This window comes from Citrus sinensis, chromosome 8 (assembly GCF_022201045.2).
Source record: "Citrus sinensis cultivar Valencia sweet orange chromosome 8, DVS_A1.0, whole genome shotgun sequence".
Taxonomy (NCBI): Eukaryota; Viridiplantae; Streptophyta; class Magnoliopsida; order Sapindales; family Rutaceae; genus Citrus; species Citrus sinensis.
This window is the reverse complement of record NC_068563.1, coordinates 1,875,151-1,901,806: the sequence shown is the minus strand read 5'-3', so window position 1 is coordinate 1,901,806 and position 26,656 is coordinate 1,875,151. Positions and strand designations below refer to the sequence as shown.

At 32.5% G+C, this 26,656-nt stretch overlaps 2 protein-coding genes across 2 annotated transcripts; both read right to left on the bottom strand.

Moving 5' to 3' along the window:
- Nucleotides 1-372: 372 nt before the first annotated feature.
- On the bottom strand, nt 373-6,532 carry LOC102625654 (serine carboxypeptidase-like 18). The gene is made up of 14 exons (XM_006486833.4): nt 6,233-6,532; nt 5,991-6,136; nt 5,737-5,813; nt 5,075-5,197; nt 3,576-3,678; nt 3,446-3,483; nt 3,193-3,294; nt 2,518-2,604; nt 2,269-2,436; nt 1,686-1,757; nt 1,488-1,606; nt 974-1,087; nt 818-875; nt 373-696 (listed from the first exon to the last, which is right to left on the bottom strand). The coding sequence occupies exons 1-14, from the start codon at nt 6,352-6,354 to the stop codon at nt 613-615; spliced, it is 1,413 nt and encodes a 470-aa protein (XP_006486896.2). The 5' UTR covers nt 6,355-6,532; the 3' UTR covers nt 373-612.
- A 2,458-nt stretch (nt 6,533-8,990) lies between these two features.
- LOC102625945 (serine carboxypeptidase-like 17) lies at nt 8,991-22,747 on the bottom strand. The gene is made up of 14 exons (XM_006486834.4): nt 22,491-22,747; nt 22,246-22,391; nt 13,506-13,582; nt 13,269-13,391; nt 12,892-12,994; nt 12,692-12,729; nt 12,490-12,591; nt 11,259-11,345; nt 11,006-11,167; nt 10,426-10,497; nt 10,227-10,345; nt 9,539-9,652; nt 9,377-9,434; nt 8,991-9,263 (listed from the first exon to the last, which is right to left on the bottom strand). The coding sequence occupies exons 1-14, from the start codon at nt 22,610-22,612 to the stop codon at nt 9,180-9,182; spliced, it is 1,407 nt and encodes a 468-aa protein (XP_006486897.2). The 5' UTR covers nt 22,613-22,747; the 3' UTR covers nt 8,991-9,179.
- Nucleotides 22,748-26,656: the final 3,909 nt, after the last annotated feature.

The following is a 26,656-nucleotide window of genomic DNA, read 5'->3' as shown; positions in this document are numbered from 1 at the left end:
TAACATGGTTACGTGTTAGTGAGGCTTATACTTTTCTCTTGATCATGTAGGTGTAATTTTTTTCGTTAATCATTTCTCATCGTTCCGTCAAGGTTTATATAAAAAAAATAAAAAGAAAAAAAGGTTGGAGAATTTCCCAACAAAACCAATCAGAATTTCAAATGATTCAAAATTATAATAAAGGAAATCTAAAAGAACCTCAGGAAAAATTTATGTACTTGAAGGTCTCTCTATAAGTATATATGTAGAAGCATCTCCTTTTATCCGAACATAGGCTTTGAAGCCTTCATTAATTTGTATTATCTTGGGGTTATGCAAGTGTTTGTGCCTTTGTTTGCATTACTTTATTCAAAAGATAATATGAGACTAATATAAAAAAAAAATATATATATATATCGTAATATCTTAATAAATTAATACGTCAATTACTTTTTTTTTTTCAGCCAATGACAATTGACAGGCAAGCCACCTGTAGGTCATTGCAAGACACTCCCGGCCCTCGGACTCTGGCTAAACATAAGTAATTTTATCGACGTTTACAGCTTCATCAGCCACTTAATTTCCACATTTATTTTTCTATCTCGAAAGCTTATTAATTATATGAACATGGCTCTAGAGAGGGTGGCATGCGAACCACCTGTCAATCATTCCAAGACACTCCTTAGGTTTGTACTCTGGAGCTGTATGACCTGCTCCCTGTACAACCCATAATTAATTACGCAATTAGTGGTCATTAACTATATAATATACCTGCTTAGTTACCAATTAGCTAATAAATCATGGTAGATAATTTTCAGGGAAAATGATTTATTCTTGCCTTTACTGTGGCAAATGTCAAATGATAATTGTTCTTTTCCTTGTACCGGTACCAATATCTACGGAAATCAATAGTATAAATCAAAACAACTGTGAAATATAATGTTCAGTTAATATACCACATATGATAAACAAGTTGAGATGAAAATAAACCAACCCGGCAACTTGACCTTCCACGAACCACGGCTGCCAGCCAGTTTCAATCGTCAAATTTAATGACTTTATCCATGCTTCAGTGGCTACGTATGGAACCTTCATGTCGACATCACCACTGAATTTACAGAACAAAATTATCCGTAAGCCCTGGAAATTTAGACCGAAGCCAGTTCAAAACATTGCCAGGTTTTTATCAGTTATAAAACAATAGGTGGTTTTGAAAAATTTAAAATCTTAAAATTATTTTAATGATGAAGGAATTTTTTGATGTAACTCCTGGGTCTTACTTTCTTAAAATGCAGACATCCCAAAATTTTTTATCATGTTTTGGAAAAAGCATGCATCAGCAGCTTGAAATATGAAAATTGAAAGACTAATTAAAAATTAAATATACAATCAATTTATATATATTGATATGCCTTGTATTAATTTTTCGTATAAAGATTTAAGACATCTGTATTCTAAAATACGTGAACATCCACGTCTAATAATTTTTTTCTTTCCTAAGTTGCTACCTGTAAATCAAAACTTGATAGCCTTTCTTGATGAGGTTTCGGTGGTAAGCAAGACTACTTGAGACATCTTTTGTGTACGATAAACTTTGATTGCATCTCACCCAATATTTTACTGTCCCCTGCTTGTCAGTGCAAATGTTTGAGCAAAATTAATTAATAATTTGGGTGCTACAATTCTTAGGATTAAGCTTAACATACCTCTTGGACTCCAATAGCCCTTTGAACGGTTTTGTCGTTTGCCCAAATGTATGAGTAGACATAGTTGTGGAACTGTACAAGGAGGAAAGATCATTAGCTTATATAATTTATTGATCGGATAATAACATAAATACCTAATATGTATACACACACACAGATGTTAGAAATATTTGTATGCTGCCTATGATTTAAACTTTGATGAGTTTATGGAAAAAGGAAAAAAGAAAACATTCAAGTTAGTGTTTAATCAAGAATCGTTCGGTTTGTAAAAGTTTTAATCTAATCCAATTCGACCTATTGAATTAAATGTATGCCTGAATTTAAACCATTTTCCTCTTGCTTTCACTGCAAGAGCCAACCAACTAACTAGTGGCTACAGCCAATTACATATGAATTTTCGTATCTGAAAAATACAGCCGAAATTGAATCCTTAATCAATGGAATGTTGAATAGGATAAGATGGGGTGTACTCTTTATTCGAAATTTATCAAAGTTGATGGATTTGATATGGATTTATGGGTTTCAACTCATAATTTATTTATTTTAAGCTTATTCTAATTGTATGTGCATTTGTAGAGTTTACCCGACACCAAGTTCCTGAAGCTGCCGGTTGAGTTGGCGAAGAGAGAAAATCTAAAGAATCTTCTTCGATGATGCTGCGATTCCAGTTGAAAAGCTTGCGTCTAGGGGATATAAACGGACCTCTACAAGAAGGTTCATATATCTGCGCGTGGTTTACTCTGCTAATGCACTGTAAATTCAATTAATGTGTTAATTTTGTTGCTGCTTGTAATTAATACTAATTGACGGGTAAGCGTTATTATCTACTCACCTCCGTAATATTTTCAAGATCGGCTATACATAAGCCATTGCTTGGATCTACATTCACATACTCGCCCTGGCAATTTCTTTTGGCTGACTGGAAAGAATAAAATGAAATGAAATCTGTTAAAAGAATTTAATGTATCACTCACCGATTACCATTTTTTGTGGACAAATTTGTTAACTAAATCATTCCATTTAAGCTTGCTGAGAGCACTTATAATAACTCTTGGGCTTAATTCATATTCAAAAGTCAACTCAAGAGTTGAAATTTGTTAATGATTCTCAATAAATGTGGGATGATATCCTCAACAAGAGTACTATATCCATGATATCTAAGTATCCAGTCAAAAAATAAAAAAGATTATTGGAGGTGATAAGATTTATTTTACTTATAAGCCTACTTGACTCCTATTTACTAGTCAAACTGAAGACACAATTCAACACAGGGACGTAGGTATATCTAATTAATTAGCCATAAAAAGATTAAAAAAAAAGTTTATGAACCTTAATGCACTATAAAGACGCGAACACTACATTGAGATTCATACTTTCGCATCTTCATTTCTTGTAGCTAGTTACCAGGAGCTATTTTAATTTTACAAGTTGCAGACATCCACAATTGGATATGACTTTATAAACACATACGATTACTTTGAAAAGTAGATATGAAAAGAGAATTCACCTCGTAGATTTCATGGCTGATAAGTGCATTCAGGTAAGCAAAGTGTGGCACTGAGTTTTGATTTTCAGTGGAATCTGTTAGAGGGTTCCCAAGCAAATATCCCTGCGTCCATTGTTATCAATATCATCAAGATTCAATAGAAACAACAAAACTCGGTGCCTGAAGCTATGAACTGTTACTGAAAAATAAGTAAATCAAATAAATGAAACCAAATTTTCTTTTGAATTTCCCATATGTTAATTATGTGACTTACTTTGAGATTCATTCTTGGCCGGTGTCCGACATCAATACCTGCAATAAATCAACAATTTTTCCCCAACGATCATAATAAATGTTTGTTTAATAGAGGCCTTTAGCTCATATATAGTTATTGAGTTAATTACCGTCAGATATATGCTGAACGATCATTGGAACAATTATTCCTGAGTAAGAATCACCACCAATGTAGAGTGGATTTGCGAGGAAGCTGGGATGAGCTATAAGCCACTGAAAGATATTACGATTCATATACAAATTGACGGGAAAAAAAAAGCATCAGTTTGCTGTAATTTACTAATTTTTGGACAAAATTAAATGAAATTTTTTGTTGAAAATATTATTTCTCCTTTCATTTTTTAAAGACTATCGAAATACGTTTAGCTATTAAAAAATAGTGACCTTTCAATTTTTTTTACTATTTTACCCTTAAAATTTTTTATTGATTAATAATATATACAATAAAATTTATCTATAGTTATAATGTTGGGACCAAACTAATTTTATTATTATGAGGATGTTATAACTTAATAGAAGTACAATTTTAGAATTTGTTGTTTTTGACTTTATTATCCTTAGTGTAAATAATATTGAGGTAAGGTATCCGTCACATCAATAATTAATTAATAGAGTATATTAAATTCAATTCATAGACATTGATAAAAGAAATAAATATAGTTTTAAAAAAACTATTATATATATTCATATATTGTTAGGAATATACAAAGTCTTCTTAAAAGTCTCTAAACGTTTGCATTCCCTTTAATGTTTTTTTTTTTCATTATTATGTAAAGGCATGTTACTTTAACATAATATAACATATATTTTTTGTAAAACATAAATAACTATTATTAAATGCAGATAAGTTCCTTAGAATGAGATCTAAAAAAATATAACTTATTATAATGTGGAGCTTATTCTTATTAATAATTAAACTATATTAGGACTATTTTCTTGGGAGATTATCAATTTTCCTCTACTGAAATTAATATATAGCACTTACTCTCTCATTATTTTCATAACAGTCAATAATTCCCCTAACAATATAATTTTACAGTATTAATCTTATTTTCAAATACACTTTTTATCCATATTCATTATAAATTAAATAAATCATATAAATAAAAATTAAAATAAAATGATTTAAGTACTAAAAATAACAAATATATGTCCGATGTGAATAAAAATTAATAATAAGATTTTTGTACTTTTTGTTATTTTATAAATGTTTTCTTATAATAAATATGATTAAAAATATATTTGAAAATAATGGTAATACTATTATAAATATGTTATCAAGAAGGTTATTAGCTATTATAAAAGGAGTAAGGGATAAATAACATATATTAATTTCAGTAGCAAAAAATTAGCAATATCCCTCTTCTAACTATAAAGAATTATTTTTATATTTTTATGAAGCCTAAAATTTTTTGAAAACGTCATCTAGAACTAGGTAATATTCCAACAACATTTAAGCAACAAACAAAACCACAAATACAAAATCATAACAAATCATAAAAATTTAAAAAATTTAAAAAAAATTAAAATCTATTAATTTTTTAATCTTTGTTCGTTTGTTATTATATATATTTGCTAATCCGTACCTATAGCAATTTTTTGTCCTCACCTTTCTTAAAAAATAATAGTTTTGTGCCGCTGAAAGGGTATCATTCATGATGTATCCTTGCCAAGTATTGGCGTATGAGAATCCTGTACCTACAGGTGCATCTAAGAATATAATGTTGGCAACCTGTAAAATAATTGACAACTCTCTCAGGTCTTGGTCAGGAGGGTAGCCATGACAAAAAGAGACATAATTGAAGCCAACTAATAGAATTTACATCTAAAATTTAAATCAGAATCCTCTCTTTATATGATCTTCGTCTGAGTAAATTCTGTTAATATGATTAGTGGTTAATAAATTAAAAAAAATAATTAAATTATAATCATCCATCAATATTAAAATACAAGTGGTACAAGATCTGTAAAAGATCAGGAGTGCACAGATCAGAAGAAGATAATGGTCCCTAAAATTTGGAGCCACATTATAAATAAGTAAAACTAAAGGTGCCAAAACGTAAAATAATATATATCATAAGGGGCCAAAATATAAATAGTTATTCACGTCTTTGAATAGAATTATGCGTAGCCTGAGCCCCTAGGGCACTAGCAGAGCTCATCTCTGCGCCGCGCCCTGCTTTAAGAAAATATCTGATAAAAATCTGGTTGTAATTATTAATTAAATTTACAATTTATAAAATCGAAGAACGAAGAGAAACGATGTCGTACCTTTGTCCACGAGTATGGGTTCAACAAAAACTTAGGTAAGTTTACCTTGGACTTTTCATAGTCAAATGACAATGGACCTACAATAATTGAATTAGTGAAAAGCATGATTTAAATATAAACAAAGAAGGGAAACATTTCGTCCATGATCTTTTAATAGTAATGGAACCTTATAAAATTAGATTCTCTTCAAAAATGTTATTAAAATGAATAAAGACAAAGATAATAAGCGGAATAAATGGATAATATTCTCATACCAATTTCAAAGACAAGGCCAGAAAACCCAGAACAGCCAGGGCCTCCGGAGAGCCAAAGCACAAGAGGGTCATCTTCAGGACTCCGCTCGGATTCAATGAAGTAGTAAAACAGCTGCACATCATCATTCTGTCCCACCCCAATGTACCTGCAAATAATTAACACAGTATTATTTTTTTCTGGGGAAATTAATTCAGCTAATAAGTATGTCAAGAAAGGAAAAATAAAACAAAATAGAACATACCCAGTTTCGAGTTTGAAGGGAAGATCACCATCAAAGCCCGGCAGGGTTGTGATGATTTGCTGTGATGAACTGAGGACCATATTAAGGACCACGCAGAGAATAAATAATTGCAATGCTGCCATGCTCAACGATCTGAAGATCCACTTTCAGTTTTAGCTACGCTCAGTAGTTGAGAGGAGAACAGTGTTTATTGAATTGTTATCCACAACACAATGTCTTCACGATAGATAAGGAACCAGGAAGGTACGGCATTATTTAGACATACATTTTGAAATTTGGAAGGCCGTGCCTGCTAAGATTTGGAACACACATGCTACCTACCCCCGACACCAATGCTGTACTTTTTTTTTTCACAAAACAAAGCTTAATAATAATGAGTTTTGTATTTTGACCTCTTTTAGTTTTTATTTATTACAAAATACCCCCGAATTGTCTTCAGCCACTGGCCAGTAGGCCTTTTTGACTGGTAACACACGTCAGTCAATATTGACTATTGAGGGATAGGATCCAAACTTCTCTTGATTTTCCTAAAATTTAGGGTAAATATCTCCAACTATATTTGTGGAAGTAGATTTATGAACTAATACTTTGACAAACCTCTAAATTGTACTATAAATTATATATATTTAGGCTTCTAATAAATTTGGGATTGTACATACCTGATAATTTAAAAAATAAAATTAACTTTAAGACCCTTTTGAATGGAGCCATACAAAAGTGATCCACGCCTGCAAATCTACCACATACATTAAAATGATTGAAAAAGTATGCTATGTTTGAGAGAAATGATAACAAGGGAGACTAAACAAATTTGTGGGATTACTATTGGTTATTATACGATATATCAACATCGATCATAAGTGATAATAGTTTTAACAAATAAGTGATTTAAATGTTAATAATATTAATATTTGATAAACTTCCACAAGTATTTCTATGGGTTGAAAACATTTGGATTCTGCAACATATTATGTTTTATACCATTGATGGCCACCACGATCGAAAGGTTTAATTTAAACAAGTGATTGAAAATGAAACAGAAATGGTCCAATCAGCATAAATTTAATAATTTTGATTGATTGTAAAAATTGAAATAACCAATTAAGGGAATTGACCTAAATTTCGGAACTTGTTTCACTTTGAGAAGTTCAAAGATTCATAACGAACATCACCAAATGAGTGACCTTTTTATATATAATGTATTAATACACAAACAATGAAGCAATTTTACCCTTAATCTCAACTGTAACTAGCATATTAAATGTAGTAGTATTTCACTAACTAATTAACGATGCAAAACATTTCCAATGGCATGGCTTTTGCTCCTTGGGTACAACAAATTCTCCTCAAAGGAACAAGCCTTATCTTCATCAATTCTCCCTATCTTTCCAACGCCAACACTGTAACTCTTTCGCATAGTAGTAGCCTCAATCACCTCCGTTTGCCGCTGTAGATTCAGCCCCACCTCCCGGCCAATAATCCGCTTACACGTCGCCTGTCTTAACATCTCTCTAAGCTTTTCGTCATCCCTTGACTTGGAGCTGCCATAACTGAAATTCTTGGGCACATGGGAAACATGTGGAACCGGACAGACCACCGCGCCGCCTCGTCCAACGTCATTGGCACAGCCATTGAAGCTGTTGATGTAAGAATCCCTAGCATTCCTTAGAAGCAAGACAGGTGATGACATAATTTGCATGAATTTGGTTTTCTTTTTTTCCTTGCTTTTCATGGTCAATAATTGATTAACTGGGACAATTTGAGATTGAAGAAATTGGATTCTAAAAAGTGTGAAGCAATACATGGCTTAAGAAATCAATGATTATGTAAATTTATACTGCGCTGGCTCCTATTTTGATTTTATTTTGGGTAACGGTAGCATCTAATGCAAATTTGGACTGCAATTTTGGACGGCAAGAAGGCTATGGTAACTTATAAGAAGGCAAGTCTAAAAGCATTATAAAATTGAATTAAGAAATGAATACGAACAAGAGAATAAAAGAACTGACACCAGGAAAAGGAGAGTTATTAGTTTTCATATGGTTAGCATTGAACAGGTCTTATGATGGAAACAAGAAGACGATGAGAGGATTATTATTATTAACATTGTTTTTTAAAGCTACGATGAGTGAAACTTTGGAGCTTAGTGTTTTGGGCTTCATCTTTGTTTGATCTTCGCTATTTGCCTCATGCCGTCTTATTGCCGGTTTCCGACTCCTGAGACCGATCTAATTAAGTTTCGGGAGCTTCTAATACATACATTTTATACGTTAATCTTCTAGTGCTCAATGAACTGATGAAGACCGAGAAAGGTACGGCATTTATTATACTTATCACAAGTGAAATATGAATTTGTTTTTTAGGTAATTCATGTCTTATATAATCTTGTAAAAGAGTCTTATATTATCAGTTAGTCCACCTAGAAGCCGAGGTTTTTGTTTGGTGGTTGAGGGAATTAAGCTCAGAAAGTTAGTATTGAACACCAGAAATTAGTACCTACCAGTGTTGTCTTATAATTAATGGGTAGACGTGGAGGTGTTTCCTCCTCTCATTTTGTCCAATCAATCAATTTCAATAGAATTCCCATTAAATTTTTGTGTCACTTAAGTCCCTTATTGAATGCAAAGCGGCTCTGACGATTACTCATGTCACAGTTTTTGATCCCGAGGCTTATATATGGCAGACGTGTGACAATTATAATTATTTCATAAGACAAATATGATAACCAAGTTAAGATGAAAAAAAAACCGTACACAAATGAGTTTGGAGCGACATTTTTAAAAAAGCAAATAGGAGCATCAAGGCTCTTGCAATACTAGTTTTTCAGATCATAAGTTTGGTAAAGCCAAACATAAATAATTTCATCGGTGTTTACAACGCCATCAGCCACTTAACTTCCACATTTATTTTTCAATCTCGAAAACTTAATAATTATATGAACGTGGCTCTAGAGAGGATAGGATGCGAACCACCTGTCGATCATTGCAAGACATTCCTTAGGCTTGTACTCTGGACCTGTATGACCTGCTCCCTGCACAACCCATATTAATTACACAATTAGTAGTCATTAATTATATAATATAGCTGCTTAATTAGCTAATTAATCACGGTAGATAGTTTTCAGGGAAAATGATTTATTCTTGCCTTTACTGTGGCAAATGTCAAATGATAATTGTTCTTTCCCTTGTAACGGTACCAATATCTACAGAAATCAATAGTAGAAATTGAAACAACTGTGAGATATCATATAATGTTAAAGTTAATATTCCAAATATGATAAACAAGCTGAGATGAAAATAAACCAACCCTGCAACTTGACTTTCCACCAACCACGGCTGCCAGCCAGTTTCAATCGTCAAATTTAATGACTTTATCCATGCTTCAGTAGCCATATATGGAACTACCATGTCGACATCTCCGCTGTATTCGTGAAAGAAAATTAGTCCAATGTGTAGACTACGAGATAGCTAGAAACCTAGTCCATCATAGCAAGTCCATGATAAAGTTTTAAGAGCAATACTAGGTATCCCAAAATTTAAGTTTCAATTATTGTAGCATTCGTCTATTGGATGCTGGTTAAGTGACTTTAAAAGCCATGAAATCTATCATCTAGTAAATGAGTGACACATAATATTGAGACTCAATTTAAGACTCAAATATGGGTCAAAAAAATCGAGAAGGGACTATTAACCGCACTAGAAGAAGACAAAACTAAATTTGATTTACTGAAAATTCATAAAATATGAGCTAACAAGAGCGTTATAGTGTCTTTTTAGATACAAGCTTGAATTACGTTTGTGAAAAAATTCGAAGAAGGAGAAGAAGTCTCATGTATAAAAAGCAATCAGGCATATTCCAAACTATCATTTCATTAGTTACATATTCAGGATCATTGAACATTCCCGATCATTGATGAATTTATTCATCCTTCAAAATGTTGGCATTCTAAAATATTGGAACATACGCTCCTAATAACTTTTCTATATATTATTACCTGTAAACCAAAACTTGATAGCCTTTCTTGGTGAGCTTTCGGTGATAATCAACACCACTTGAGACATCATATGTGTAAGACAAACTTTTATTGCATCTCGTCCAATATTCTACTGTCCCCTGCTCATATGGGAATGCATTAGTAAAAATAATATTTAATGATTTGGGTTGCGACTATGCTCTAACCAACCATAACATACCTCCCGAACTCTCAGAGCCTTTTGCACAGCTTTATTATTTGCCCAATTGTACGAGTAGAAATAGTTATCTTTCTATGAAAGTGGAACATCAGCAGCTCATACTATAATTGTTGATTACATAGCAAATATGCAATAATAACAACAATAATAATAAAAGTAAAGAAACCTTAGAAACAGATGTGCGCTGCAGTGCTGCTTATATATGTTTACGTTTAAAATTGAGTAAATTCCCCTATATATATTCCATTGAGTTTTCAGTTTTGGTTATTAGTTGGTTTCTAGTGTTATTTCCACAACTGTTAGATCTAACTTTTTACGAGCGAAGGTTTTTTTTTTTTTTTTTGGTCTGACATGCAACATATGAAAAGTTAAGTATAATTAAGTTGATTTTACAAAAACAAATAACTTATAGATTCAAGGACTAATAGGGTAATTAAATCAGACCCTAGGACTGAAAGAGACATTAACGTTCAAAATTAATTGGATATGAAATACGTTACCTTGATCAAAGTTGATTGATTGATTCTATACACATTGATGGGTTATTGCACATTTATTGTGTGTGTGTATAGAATTTTACCCGACACCAATGCCTTGGGGCTGATTGAACTGGCGAATAGAGAAAATCAAAAGAATCTTCTTCGATGATGGCGCGATCCCACATGAATTGCACTGGTCTTCTGAGTATATCTAAACTACATTGAGGTTCATATATGTTCTGGATACATAATTTTCCAATGCACTACAAATGCAATTGGGTGAGTTAATTTTGCTACCTGTACTTATAATACTAGTTAATTGAACAAAATGACAACGAGTTTTGTTCTATATACCGCTGTTATATTTTGAAGATCAGCTTTACATAAGCCATTGCTTGGATCTGCATTCGTGTACTCGCCCCTGCAATTTCTTTTGGCTGACTGTAAACAGAAAATAAAAGAAGCATCTCACACATTTTAAGCAATTAATACATGGCAGTTCATATTCATATATCATACCTTGTATTTATATCCTTCTTTTAATTTTGGTGTCTGATTTTTATATAAATGTGGATGTCAACTACTTATCGATGAATAAGACCTACAGGACCCACCATTTTTTTTCTCCTTATAATTTGAACCTAAAATATTGAGGATTTTACATAACTTCAACCCTGGTAAGGTTAAAAATTTATCCCGAACGGGCTAGGATTTGTCAATACTGATCCTGTCCTGATAGATAATCGGGCAAAAAATGTGTTCTAAATCCCTTATCAAGTAGTAAATTGGGACAAAAATGGATCCTGATCCGTCTCAATTGGGATCTTGAATTGTTCCGAATAACATGAGTTTTCTATCACACATTGCAGTTTTTATCATAAACGACATGTCATACGATTATGACCGACATATCATATATATTTTATTTATTAAAATGATGTGTTATAAACATATGACTGATATATTCTATATATATATATGTGATACTGATTCATCAAATTAATTTGTCATGCACCTGTGGAAACTGAGATTTCGAGACGTTTAAGATCCTGATCAGGATCTTCAAACATCTTGAATCCTGTACCAAGCAATAATTTAGGAAAAATTTGAGTCCCAATCCTGATCCGAATAGTAAACTAAGATAAATTTGATTTCGAATCTCGTCTCAAATGGGCCTGGATCCCGAATCTCAAAAGAGATTTAGGGAATTCTGCCAACCCTAGGTCCTAACATGGCTTCGCCACTAATTGGTTACCAGTAACTAGCTAAATCTATGTTTTACATATACAACGGAACCTGGTTAAATTAATACTTGATAAATTTGATAATTTCAATTAAAAGATAGTTTTTGTTAGTCTTGGCTTGGGTCAAATGACAAATTAATAATTCAATAAATTTATTAGATAATAAACTTTAAAAAAATCTTATCTTATTAACTTAAAAATTAATAGTACTCTATTAAACTATATGACTTAATAAAATATCTGCATGGGAAAAAAATGAAGACACTTACATTAGAGAAAGGATTTTATATTTAGACACAAAAAATATTAATTTGAAAATTATATACGATTAAAGAAGTCACCTCGTAGATTTCATGGGTGATGAGTCCCTTCATATATGCGAATTGTGGTCTAAAATTGGTGTCTAAAGCCTCATCTGTTACTGGGTTGCCAAGCAAATATCCCTGTGTCCATTATCAAAATTGTTAAGATTCAATAGTCCTGTAAAAAACTGAGAATGAAATAAATCAAAATTTATGTGATATCCGATTCTAGGTGACCTACTTTGAGATTCATTCTGGGCTCATCTCCGAGATCAATACCTGCAACAAAGTATCAGCAACTAAATAATGATAATTGTGATAAATACGGTAATAATCAATGCCATTATATTCTGCAAGTGAATTTGGCAAATGTTTGATTCTGTTTCACAGCATGCAGAGTAACTAAATTCTAAGATGGAAGAAGGGGAAAAAAAAAATTACCGTCAGAAATTTTTTGAACAACGATTGGAAGAACTTTGCCAGAATAGGAATCGCCAAAAATATAGAGTGGATTCGCGAGGAAACTGGGATGAGCTATAAGCCACTAATCCATCATTCATATACAAATTAAAAAGATTGGTTAGCATGCATAATGCATTAATTTTGAAAACCAATAGACTCAATTGATGCATGATTTAAGGTATATATGTTTGCACTACTTGGACTTCCACTTAATTAATAAAGCACAACAGCTAAAATATTAACTTTTAGTTTAAAGCTAAGCTAATATTCTTACAAATGGTCATCAACTTATAATAAATTAATTGTTAGTGATTTTATTATGCAGTAAGACGCACACCACCTCAATTTTTACTCACCTTTCTTAGAAAAAAATACGTTTGCACTGCTGAAAGTGTATCATTCATAACGAATCCTTGCCAATTTTTGACATATGAGAATCCGGTGCCAGCTGGTGCATCTATGAATATAATACTGGCAACCTGAATAATAATTTACATGCAACTCCCAATGAGATCTCTAATACAATTCCAAATTTATTATTATTATTATTAAAACACAAAGTTTGTAAAAGAATTTTCTAATTAATGTCTCACCTTTGTCCATGAGTATGGATTCAACAACAACTTTGAGGAGTTTTCTCTAGAATTTTCGTAGTCAAATGACAATGGACCTACAAAGGACATACCATCAAGATATATTAAGAAAGGATAATGATAAAACTCCTCATGTAATTTACTATTTTAAAATCCATTAAAATTCCGATGACGTTCCTAATATCCCGCTAATAATGTCTTATTAAAAATGTCAACGTGCTTAAATACTTCTTTTTTTCTATTTTAACCCGGATGTAAGACTTATAATAAATGTTTTCAACCAACTCACATATTGTTCTATTAATTAAAAAAATTAAAATACTGACGTGTTATTATAACTTATTATACTACGTATCTGCAACCAATAGCTATTGTTTTTTAATTCATTGTTTCTTCCGGTAGCCCAACTCTATCATTTACTATAACTAATGCCTTGTGCCACAACCATTGATTCCTGTTTGAAGGTAAATTTAATAAGATATTTTTGAACTAAAAAATGAAGGACACGTAGATAATTAAAAGAATAAAATTGGTATAATACTTAAGAGCAATATAAATTATGGATGGTGAAAAAGTCCGGCTTAAGCCTATTAGAGGGGAAGTTTAAGGGCCAGGCTCGGGCTAAGCTTGGACTTTCACTTATTTTTTTACTTTTTTTAAATTGTTGTAAATTTGAAAATGAGTTAATAATGAACAAGTTATTATAATCAACAATGAATTATAGAAAATGAATATTTTAAAATAAAATAATAAAGAAAGAAAAAAACAAATAAAAATTTAGAGATTTAATTTTTTTAATACTGGATTCTCTAATTCAAGCACTCTTTTAATTAATTAAACGTAAAAGATAGTATAATTTATAATTTGGGTTTTTTGATTCATTATTGATATATAAATTAGGGATTTAAGCTTTTTTTCATTATTTTTTAATTTTTAATTTATTATTCTAATATATAACTTATTTATTTATTTTTTATAAAAATAGAGGGTTTGTGTTGGAGAATTAATAAATAAAACACACTATTTTATTTCTTCAACAATACTCCTCACCAATTACAACTCTTATTTTTTCACTCTCTACACCTTAGAGATTTTGCTACTTCACTTGATATTTAAACCAAAGGGGAGAGGGGGTATTTATACATGAAACAAACTAATTACAACCATTCATTTATTCAACTAATAAACAAATCCTCACCATCCATTAAAACCTACCACTCACCTACTTCACCAACCACACCTAACACACCTAACACAACTAATTCAAACCTCACCAACCATACCTATTCATGGAACCTTCCATGAGTTGGGCTTGATTTATTTATCTTGGATCAAGTTTATGATCCAACACCTTCCCTTAAACTTGATCCTGTGACACCAAGCAAACTTCTGAATCTTACAAAGTCTTCTTGCTTGAGTGGCTTAGTGAAGATATCAGCTGCTTGATCTTATGATTTTACATACTTGATTTGCACTTCTTTTCTCGCAATACACTCTCTTATGAAATGATAGCGAGTGTCTATGTGTTTACTTCGATCATGAAAGACTGGATTCTTGGATAGGGCAATTGCTGATTTGTTATCAACACAAATCTCGGTTGGCTCTTCTTGTGCCAAACTCAACTCCTTCAGCAAATTTCTGAGCCAAATTGCATGACAAACACTTGATGTGGCGGCTACATATTCAGCTTCACAGGTGGATAGCGTGACAATTGGTTGCTTCTTTGACATCCATGTGAAAGCAGTATCTCCCATGAAGAACACAAATCCTGTTGTGCTCTTTCGATCATCTACATCTCCACCCCAATCGCTATCGCTATATCTAATAAGCTTGTAGTCATTAGAAAATGAGTATAACAAGCCGAAATTAATTGTACCTTTAATGTAGCGAATGATTCTTTTTGTAGCTTTAAAATGGGTGATCTTTGGATTCTCCATGTATCGACTCACAAGTCCAACAGCATAAAGGATATCTGGTCTTGTGCATGTCAAATAACGTAGGCTTCCAACCAAACTTTTAAAGAATGTTGGATCTATATCTTCGCCTTCATCATATTTGGATAACTTGACTTCGCATTCCACTGGCGTGCTTATAGGCTTACAATCATTCATCTTGAACTTCTTGAGAATCTCCTTTGCATAGCTTTCTTGGGAGATAAATATGCCTTCTTCCTTTTGCTTGACTTCAATGCCGAGGTAATATGCCATCAGTCCGATGTTAGCCCTTTCGAACTCTTTGATCATCACTCTCTTAAACTCTTCAAACAAGCTTGGATTACTTCCAGTGAAGATGAGATCATCCACATACAGGCACACAATCAAAATATCTTCATCTTTTTCTTTGATGTAGAGAGCATGTTCATATGGGCATTTGGTGAAGCCTTTCTCTTGAAAATACTTGTCAATTCTGCTATTCCATGCCCTTGGTGCTTGCTTTAACCCGTAAAGAGCTTTCTTCAATCTCAAAACTTTGTCCTCGTGTCCTTTCACCACATAGCCTAATGGTTGTTCAATGTAAACTTCTTCTTCAAGGAATCTATTCAAGAAAACAGACTTCACATCCATTTGAAAAATCTTCCATTTGTTCTGAGCAGCCAAAGAAATAATAAGTCTAATAGTTTCAAGTCGAGCTACAGGAGCAAATACCTCGTCATAGTCTATGCCAGCCTTTTGACTATAGCCTTTTGCAACTAGCCTCGCCTTGTGCCTTTCAATTTCTCCATTCGCATTTCTTTTTGTTTTATACACCCATTTGACACCGATCGCCTTGTGACCTTTTGGAAGAGTAGTAAGCTCCCAAGTATCATTCTTCACAATGGCTTTGATTTCTTCATCCATTGCAATTCTCCACTTCTCATCTAGTGCAGCTTCTTGGAAGTTGACTGGCTCACAATCAGCAAAGAGGCAAAAGAGAGTGAGATTATTATGTCTCTCAGTTACCTCATAGAGATCTTGAAGACTCCTTGTACGTTCTTCGGTTCTTTCATTTAAGAAAGACGACGGTGAATCTCCGCATGTGGTTGATGCTGGTGAGATAGGTGGAGTGACAGGCTCTTGTTGTTCGTCTACTTGTTTTATCTGTGTATGATCATCTTCTTTAATGGGAAAGAAGTTGAAGTCATCCACACCAGAGCCAAAATCCCATTCTCCTTCTTCATCAAAAATTACATCTCGACTGATCACGATCTTCCCGTTGTTTGGATTGTAAAGCTTGTATCATTTGGAGTTGTTGTCGTAGCCGATGAAGATGAACTTCTCACTTTTGTCATCCAGCTTGGCTCTACTTTCGTCTGGTACATGTACATGGGCAATGCTTCCGAAAACTCTTAGATGGGTGATGCCAGGTTTTCTTCCACTCCAAGCTTCTTGTGGCGTCCTGCCCCACACGCTTCTTGATGGAGATCGATTGGATAAGTAGACTGCACATGCAACAACTTCAGCCCAAAATTTTTTAGGTAGCCTCTTACTCTTAAGCATGCTTCTTGCCATGTCGAGGATGGTTCTGTTCTTCCTTTCTGCAACACCATTTTGTTGGGGGGATCTTGGAACTGTCAAAGGGCGTCGAATTCCATTTGCTTCACAAAACTCAAAAAATTCTTTGGAAGTGAACTCTCCACCTCGATCAGATCTCATGGATTTAATCTGGTATCCACTTTCTTTTTCAACTGCAGCTTTAAACTTCTTGAAAGCTTCAAAGACTTCTAATTTTTGCTTCAAAAAATACACCCAATTTTCTTAAAAAATCGTCTATGAAGAGAAGGAAATAGTTACTTTTACCAAGAGAGTTTGGCTTGAATGGACCGCACACATCAGTCTGAATGAGCTCGAGTGGCTTCTGAGCTCTTGAGTTTGACTCCTTTGGAAAGCTCTTTCTGAACTGCTTGCCAAGTAAACATCCTTCACAAAATTGATCAGGGTGATTGATGTATGGTAAGCCTTTCACCATGTTCTTCTTAGATAGTAGCTCCAGTCCTCCAAAGTTGAGATGCCCATATCGAAGATGTCAAGTCCAGGATTGATCTTTGTGACAGGCTTTGAGACATTTTGCAACATCATTTTGAATATTTAATGGAAACATTCTATTCTTCGACATTTCCAGCTTTGTAATTAGATTTCCTTTGTCATCTCTTAGGAAAATATTATAATCTTTTAAGTGAATATCATAGCTTTTTTCTAAAAGTTGACCTAAACTAAGAATGTTGCTTTTCATATTGGGCACATAGTAAACATTTGAAATTATTTGGTGGCTACCATCTTTTGCACCAAAAAAAAATGTTACTTCTACCCTTCACTGGTACTTTTGAATCATCTCCAAAAGCGACACTGCCATTCACAGATTCACTTAGTTGCACGAACATGCTTCCGTTTCCACTTATATGATTGCTAGCACCTGTGTCAAGATACTATGTATTTTCTTGACCTCCACTTGTGTCATTGTGTGCTAGTAAAAGTGTGCCATCTTCACCATTTTTCTCTTCAACATAGTTCACTCTCTCTTCAATTCTGGTGCTTGGAGCTCTGCATTCTGAAGCATAATGCCCAAACTTTTGAGAATTATAGCATTGTACTTGGGATTTGACATACCTCGATCTTGGATTGCCTCTGCCTCGTCCTCTAGTTGAACTTTCTCCTTTGACATAATTGGAGTTGTTGTTGTTGAAATTCCAACCTCATCCATGACCAAGACCTCTACCTCCGACATAGTGCATTCTCTCGTTGTCGGAGCTTTCTTCTCTTTTCTTTGAATTGACTTCCATCTTAAGAAGTTGTTCTTTGATTCCTTGCTTCTTTTTTTGTTTTTCTTCATAGGCTTGCAACCTTCCTTGAAGTTGCTCGATCGTCATATCCTCCAGATCTCTTGTTTCTTCAATTGTCACAATAATATGGTCAAACTTCAAGTTTACTGATCGAAGTATCTTTTCAATGATCCTTACCTCTTTTAACTCCTCGCCATTTTTTTTTAATTCATTGGAAACGGTCACAACCCGAGTAAAGTAGTCAGAAATTGACTCCGACGCCTTCATGTGTAAGGACTCAAATTCTCCTCGTAATGTTTGGAGACGAACCTTCTTAACTTGCTCCGCTCCTTTGTAAGAAGTCTCTAGTTTCTCCCATGCTTCTTTTGAGGAGGTTGTATCAGCAATCTTTTCAAAAGTATCTTAATCTAATGATTGAAAGATGAGATACTTTGCTTTATTCTCTTTCTTTTTCAAGTCTTTTAAATTCTCTTTCTGCGCCGCAGTTAAAGTGGCTTCATTTTCCGGCACAATAAAGCCTTTCTCCACAACATCCCATACATCATGTGCGCCCAATAGAGCCTTCATTTTAATACTCCAATTGTCAAACTTACTTCCCTTTAATTGTGGAACTTGAAATGACATCATACCACTGTTTGCCATAACTCACAAATTGAGTGAGAATTTGGAGATTCTGAAAGCACAGATGGATCCGGCACGTCGAAAAACCTTGGGAAGGATTCGAGTCAACTTTCGGTCAACGGTCAATGGTCAACGCTAGTCAACGGTCAACGTCGGTCAACGGTCAACACCAGCTTGGTAGTCTTGGTTCGGTCCGGATTGGTTCAGCTCGAGTTGGCTCGGTTCGACTTGATTCGGTTCAGCTCGGCTCGGCTTGGTTCAGTTCGGCTCAACTTCAGGACAGAAAACTTCCGGCGGCAAGTGTGGGCGCGTCCCATCTCGGATCGGGATGATTTTTGCGGCGTCACGTTCCTCTCATCGAGATCTTCGATTTGATATGCTATGTGACTATATATAGCATCAAGCACTAGCTCTGATACCACTTTGTTGGAGAATTAATAAATAAAACACACAAAAACACTATTTTATTTCTTCAACAACACTCCTCACCAATTACAACTCTTATTTTTTCACTCTACACCTTAGAGATTTTGCTACTTCACTTGATGTTTAAACCAAATGGGAGAGGGGGTATTTATACATGAAACAAACTAATTACAACCATTCATTTATTCAACTAATAAACAAATCCTCACCATCCATTAAAATCTACCACTCACCTACTTCACCAACCACAACTAACACACCTAACACAAATAATTCAAACCTCACCAACCATACCTACTCATGGAATCTTCCATGAGTTGGGCTTGATTTATTCATCTTGGATCAAGTTTATGATCCAACACCTCCCCTTAAACTTGATCCTGTGACACCAAGCAAACTTCTGAATCTTACAAAGTCTTCTTGCTTGAGTGGCTTAGTGAAGATATCAGCTGCTTGATCTTGTGATTTTACATACTTGATATAAGCATTGTATATTTTTTTATATTTATATTCTTTTTTACTATATTTTCAATATGAGATCGAGATTTTGTTTCACATATGAACTTATTGGATCTACTCTAATTACACTAAGTATTTTGAGAGATCACCTAAGCTATCTTTGAAGCTCACCTGAGCTGCTCTCCTCAGCACACATCAGCTCTCAATATCAAGTATCAACTCCCCAGATTAATTCTTACATGCACTATTAAGCTCCTTATTGTTTTCCATATGACTACCTTAGATCACTATGTAGATCATTATAGCTCACCACCTAGTTGGTGTATCTCAGCGATACTAGATACCCCAAACATCATAAAAACACACCCTAAGCTAAACTTAGCATAAACTCCCCTCAAATATAAATTTATTCTACCTTATTATAATAGTTGTGGCCTTATATGAATTATCACTTTAATTTTTTTAAAAATATTATTCTCTAATCTAGGCTTCTAGCTATAAAAAGGAGTTCTGGAGAGTTCATATCCCCATCTATAATAGTAAAAAAAAAAATGTTTGGTAAACATTTATTGCTGTGGTTTGGAAGATAGATTAATTTAAAAATTACAATTATAACGTATGCTGTCAACTTTTATTTTACAATTATGCCTTAATACCAATCAAGACTTAAGTTTATTATTGTTGGAATAAAGATAAGAAGTTAATCCAATCTTGAGCCCAAGATGATACACCACACATTGAATATTACATCAAGAATGCTTATCAATTGTATTTAAACTCAAATAACACAGAAGAAGATAAAGGAAACAAGACAAACAAGATCCATAGAGGTTTGGCCGGTGGCCTACATCCTCTTGAGAAACAAAGCTATGGTTTCTTTCGCTGTTGCAAATCAAATTACAAGTTTATAGGGAAAGTTTCAATGAATCTAAGAACCAAAGCACAACCTAAATAGCTTTATATATCACTATAGAAGCATCAAGGAAGTTGGTTAAGAAGCCAACTTGCATTCTGGGTTTGTTTCAACAAAGCAAGAATTTTTTAGCTTCTTTTGACTGCCTTTGACTGCCTCTCCCATGTCCAGGACATGTGGAATCCATAAGTGAGCTAAATGACATCCAAGACTGTCATTTAAAGCCTATAATGTTCAAGCGAATCACATGCAATGCACATCTTTTACTAACTGCACTCATATGACATGAGTAGATTTCAAACGTGTGATCAAAGCTTTAAACCGACGTGTCATCCAACCCCAAATCGGCCAGTTGGCCAACGCTCACTGACTGATCAGATGTTGTTGTTTGTTCTCGAATTCTAATTCTGATTCATACTTCTAGGGGCGGCTCAATCATATTTTAGGCCTTAGGCAAATTGTTTTAATTAGGCATTTTAAAAACTTTAAGGTAAAATGTAGGTATTAATTTGATTAAAAGTTTATTTATTTAAAATCAGTTTCTCTAGCTTTTGAGATGCATAATTATTAATCAATTTTTTATATTCTAATTTTCTTAATATATCTTTCTCAATAGACAATATAGTTAACCTATTTAATATTCCTATGATATAGTTGATCTTAAATAAGTTTTTACTAATGGCTCCTTTTTTAGATTAAACTAACTTTTCTATTCTTCTCTTATTTTTGAAGTTTTTTGTATCCTAATGCATATTTTTGTAGTAGACATTTTTTTCCTATTGAAGCAAGAGTAATTAAGTAAAAAATTATGCTAGATAATTGCAAGAAAACAATCTATGAACACAATAATATTTTTTAAAAGAAACAAAAGCAACTGAATAACATAATTAATTAATAAGAGAATGGAAAAATAGAACCTGAAAAATTTGAGAACTTTAACTTTGATGTATAGAGCCTTTGAGCAGCAGTGATCAATAAATAGTAAAACAATTGAATTTTTTTTTCTTAAGTGAAAAGTAGGATAGAGAAAGTAGTTTTTTCACCAAAGCAATGAAGGTTTCATACATTTTTTTTTTATTGGAAAAAGATATTAATGGACAATAATTTTAAAAAATATGTGGCCTTTATAGAGTTTTAGATTAAATATATGGAGGAAATAAATGAGATTAAAATTGTTAATTATAATGTTAAAAGGGGATTTTGTAAGGATTTACTAGTTTGTTTATGGAAAATATAATTATAAAATAATAATAAACATAAATCAATAATTAATAATTATAATTTAAGAATAAATTTAGGAACCTTCATCTATAGTAGGGCTCTAAACAATCGCCTAAGTTGTCTAGAGAAAGAGTCGTCGATGCATACTTCAACAAATATATATATGATCAAATATATATGATGTGGGTGCTATTTGGTTTTACTCTTAAATCTCGTGAGGTGTTGCATATAACGTAAGATTTGGACCCCACTCTCTACGAAAAAAAGGAGATTGGAAACCAAAAAAATAAAAGCATATATATATATATATATATATATTTCATTTCAGGAATAAAAAAATATACCAAGTTGATACGCAAGGGCCGAAAATCCAGAGCAACCAGGGCCTCCGGAGAGCCAAAGCAGAAGAGGGTCATCTTCAGGACTCCGCTCGGATTCAATGAAGTAGTAAAACAGCTGCGCATTATCATTCTCTCCCACCCCAATATACCTAAAAGTAATTAATAAATTGTTTTTTTTTCTTTCTGGGGAAATTAATTCAGCTAATAAGTATGTCAAGAAAGGAAAAATAAAACAAAATAGAACATACCCAGTTTCGAGTTTGAAGGGAAGATCACCATCAAAGCCCGGCAGGGTCGTGATGATTTGCCGTGATGAACCAAGGACCACATTAAGGGCCACAAAGAGAAAAAATAATTGCAATGCTGCCATGCTCAATGATTTGAAGATCCACTTTCAGGTTTAGCTACGCTGAATAATTGAGAGGAGAACAGTGTTAATGGAATTGCGATCCATAACACAATGTCTTGACGATAGATAAAGGAACCAGGAAGGTACGGCATTATTCAGACATACATTTAAAAAATAAAATAGGGTCCGCCTAACTTACTTTTCAACGTAAGTTACGCTCAGCCCGTCCAATTTTATATAGTCTCCCTATACTCTATAATATTTATATTTTATTTATAAATATTATAAATTTTTTAAATATAAAATTTTGTTTAACTCCCTTATACTCAATTTTATTTTATTAAAACCATAGAGTATGAATTCGCCCCCATAATTTTAAATTCTCAAAATAACCTCCATTTAATTAAAAATATAATTATTATTAAATGAATTATAATTATAATTATAATTTTATTATAATCATAAATATTTTTTTAATAGATTATTGTTATTAAAATAAAATTTTGTTTAGCACCCTCTACTCAATTTTATTTTATTAAAACCATAGAGTATAAATTCGCCCCCATAATTTTAAATTATCAAAATAACCTCCATTTAATTAAAAATATAATTATTTTTAAATGAATTATAATTATAATTATAATTTTATTATAATCATAAATATTTTTTAATAGATTATTGTTATTATTAATAACAAGAATAAAAAGCATTATAAATTGTTAATAATAATAATAATAATTAATGATTATCTAACTAATAGTAAATATATTGCTAATGCTACCTTCGACTTTAAATACTCATTATCGGGTTTCAAGAGACCAATAAATGATAATTTCTGTCAGAATTTTAAGCTTGACCCAATAAAAATAATTTTATATTTAAAAAATAGAAGCAAGAAAAATGTGTTTACATCCTCGAATGTGTAACAACTTAGCAAAAAGCACTTAAAAATGACCGTTTAATAATGAGATGCCTACAAAATCATTATTTATGAAGGTAACAAAAAAATCCTAAAAGTACTTGAAATTAAAATGTATAGAAATATAAAAGAGTCTCTTATAGAAATATAGACTCAGTGTTTATTCCATTTTATTATAATCATAAATATGTTGATTATCATTAATTATTATTATTATTACTAACAATTTAATAAAAATATTATTAATTATTGTTAATAGATTAATTAATTATAATATTTTTTATTATCGTTATTAATAATAACAATAATCTATTAAAAAATATTTATGATTATAATAAAATTATAATTATAATTATAATTCATTTAACAATAATTATATTTTTAATTAAATGGAGGTTATTTTGAGAATTTAAAATTATGGGGGCGAATTCATACTCTATGATTTTAATAAAATAAAATTGAGTATAAGGGGTTTAAACGAAATTTTATATTTCAAAAAATTTATAATATTTATAAATAAAATATAAATAATATAGAATATAGGGGGACTATATGAAATTAGACTAGGCGGACCTTTAAAATATGGAAAAGTTGTGCCAGTGTGCCTGCTAAGATTTGGATCACACACGCTACCAACCCCCTGCCCCAAAGCTGTACTTCTTTTTTTTTACCACACATCAAGACTCAATGATAACGAATTTTTATTTTGACCTCTATTAGTTTTTATTTACCACAAAATACCCCCAAACTATCATTGGCCATTTGGCCTTTTGGACCGGCGGTAACACACGTCCTTCAATATTAATGGTGCGTTTAATTCATAAAATGAGTTGAGAATAAAAATGTATTAAAATGAGAATGAGATTTCAATATTTATTTGGTAAAAATAAATGAGAATGAAAATATGCTGAAATGTCATTGATATATTTATCTACAAAACAAATGAGAATGAGGAATGTAAATGAGAATTAATTTATCAAAATATCTATAGTATTAAATAATATAATTTTCATTAACTAGATACATGTATAAATATTATTATAAAAAATATATTAATTAAAATAATAAATGTTAATAATGATAATATTAATTAAAATAATAAATGTTAATAATGCTAATATTAATAAAAATCATAAGAAATGTTAATAATGATAATATTAATAAAGTTAATAAAATTTAATAACAATAATTAATAATAACTAAAATAATAAAGTTAATAAAATTTAATAAAAATAATAATAATGACATTTAAAATAATAAAATTAATTGTGATTTGAACGAGGATAATTCGGAAAATATGAAAAAATTAGAGGGATACAAAAGTAAAAATGAATTTCATTCTCATTCCCTCATTTTTATTCACAACCCCCCATAGGAATGAAATTCTCATTCATTATTCCCAAATTGTGTGGGACCCACATATTTTATTCTCATTCCCAAATTACATTTTGTCAATTAAACATAGGTTTCATTCTCATTCCCTAAACCCTCAAGTAAACACACCATAAGAGTTTGGATTCCAATTTCTATTGATTTTATCAAAATATATCTCCAACTATATTTTTGTGGGAGTATAGATTACTGAATTAATACTTTGACAAACCTCTAAATTGTACCATAAATTATATGTATTTAGGCTTTTAATAAGTTTCAAATTGTATGTATGTGACAATTTTGAAAAATAAAATTAACTTCAAGATTCTTTTGAATTGAGCCATCCAAAAGCGATCCATGCATGCCTCCAAATCTACCACGTACATTAAGATAACTGAACAAGTATGCAATGTTTGAGAGGCAGGGTAACAAGGAAGACTAAACTAATTCGAGGGATTACTATTAGTTATTATACAATATATCAACATCGATCGTAATTGTTAATAGTTTTAACTAATAAGTGATTTAAATGTTAATAATAGTAATGTCTGATAAACTTCCACAAGTGTTTCTATGGGTTGAAAACATTTGGATTCTGCAACATATTACGTTTTATACCCTTGATGGCCACCACGATCGAAAGATTTAATTTAAACAAGTGATTGAAAATGAAACAGAAATGGTCCAATCAGCATAAATTTAATAATTTTGATTGATTGTAAAAATTGCAATAACCAATTAAGGGAATTGGCCTAAATTTCGGAACTTGTTTCACTTTGAAAAGTTCAAAGATTCATAACGAACATCACCAAATGAGTGACCATTTTATATATAATGTATTAATACACAAACAATGAAGCAATTTTACCCTTAATCTCAACTGTAACTAGCATATTAAATGTAGTAGTATTTCACTAACTAATTAACGATGCAAACATTTCCAATGGCATGGCTTTTGCTCCTTGGGTACAACAAATTCTCCTCAAAGGAACAAGCCTTATCTTCATCAATTCTCCCTATCTTTCCAACGCCAACACTGTAACTCTTTCGCATAGTAGTAGCCTCAATCACCTCCGTTTGGCGCTGTAGATTCAGCCCCACCTCCCGGCCAATAATCCGCTTACACGTCGCCTGTCTTAACATATCTCTAAGCTTTTCGTCATCCCTTGACTTGGAGCTGCCATAACTGAAATTCTTGGGCACATGGGAAACATATTGTTGATGCTGAAATCTGCTCGCCCTTGGACCGACCAGATTCTTTCACCAACGTTTGTATTATCGACTGTTTGTTCGAACCACTAAGGCTGGTATCACCCTCCTTTCTCTCACTAGACCTGCGTTCAAAAAAATGGGTCAAAGACGCCGGTGGTTTTGCCGGCGTAAACCCTCCGATGCCTAAGTTAGCACAAGGTATTTACGGGAAAACAATGTAATTTGGATTCAAGAAGTTTGTTAGAAATTTGTAAGGAAATGGCCTGGTTGCAATTTGGCAGCGTTTTCCCTCTCTAAGTTTTTCCCCATTTTCTTCATCGATTTCTTCTTCTTTTATAGCCGCTGTCCCCACGTTTCCGTTTGCCATTCATCCCACCTTTTTCGGGTAGTGGCAGCCTCTCATGGGACTCTAACTGTTACATTGTGGGCAAACGTGGATCTCGCGTGTCCTTCAACGGTTCTGGGAAAAGCGCAACTACTGCAATTCTGTGGGATCGTGTTCCCGCTTCTCTAGGGATGAGTGTCCGCTCGGTATATACCTCTGGTCGGTATTTTTCCCT

Excerpts from the sequence above, each read along its gene's own strand:
- LOC102625654 (XM_006486833.4), bottom strand. The coding sequence starts at position 6,354 with ATGGCAGCATTGCAATTATTTATTCTCTGCGTGGTCCTTAATATGGTC. Across the intron at positions 5,814-5,990 it reads TGGCCTTGTCTTTGAAATTG|GTCCATTGTCATTTGACTAT; the intron begins GTATGAGAATAT and ends CAATTATTGTAG. Across the intron at positions 1,758-2,268 it reads CTTCAGGAACTTGGTGTCGG|TTCCACAACTATGTCTACTC; the intron begins GTAAACTCTACA and ends CTCCTTGTACAG.
- LOC102625945 (XM_006486834.4), bottom strand. The coding sequence starts at position 22,612 with ATGGCAGCATTGCAATTATTTTTTCTCTTTGTGGCCCTTAATGTGGTC. Across the intron at positions 13,392-13,505 it reads ATCCATACTCATGGACAAAG|GTTGCCAGTATTATATTCAT; the intron begins GTGAGACATTAA and ends ATTATTATTCAG. Across the intron at positions 9,653-10,226 it reads TATCAAGTTTTGGTTTACAG|CGGAGATGTCGACATGGTAG; the intron begins GTAATAATATAT and ends TCACGAATACAG.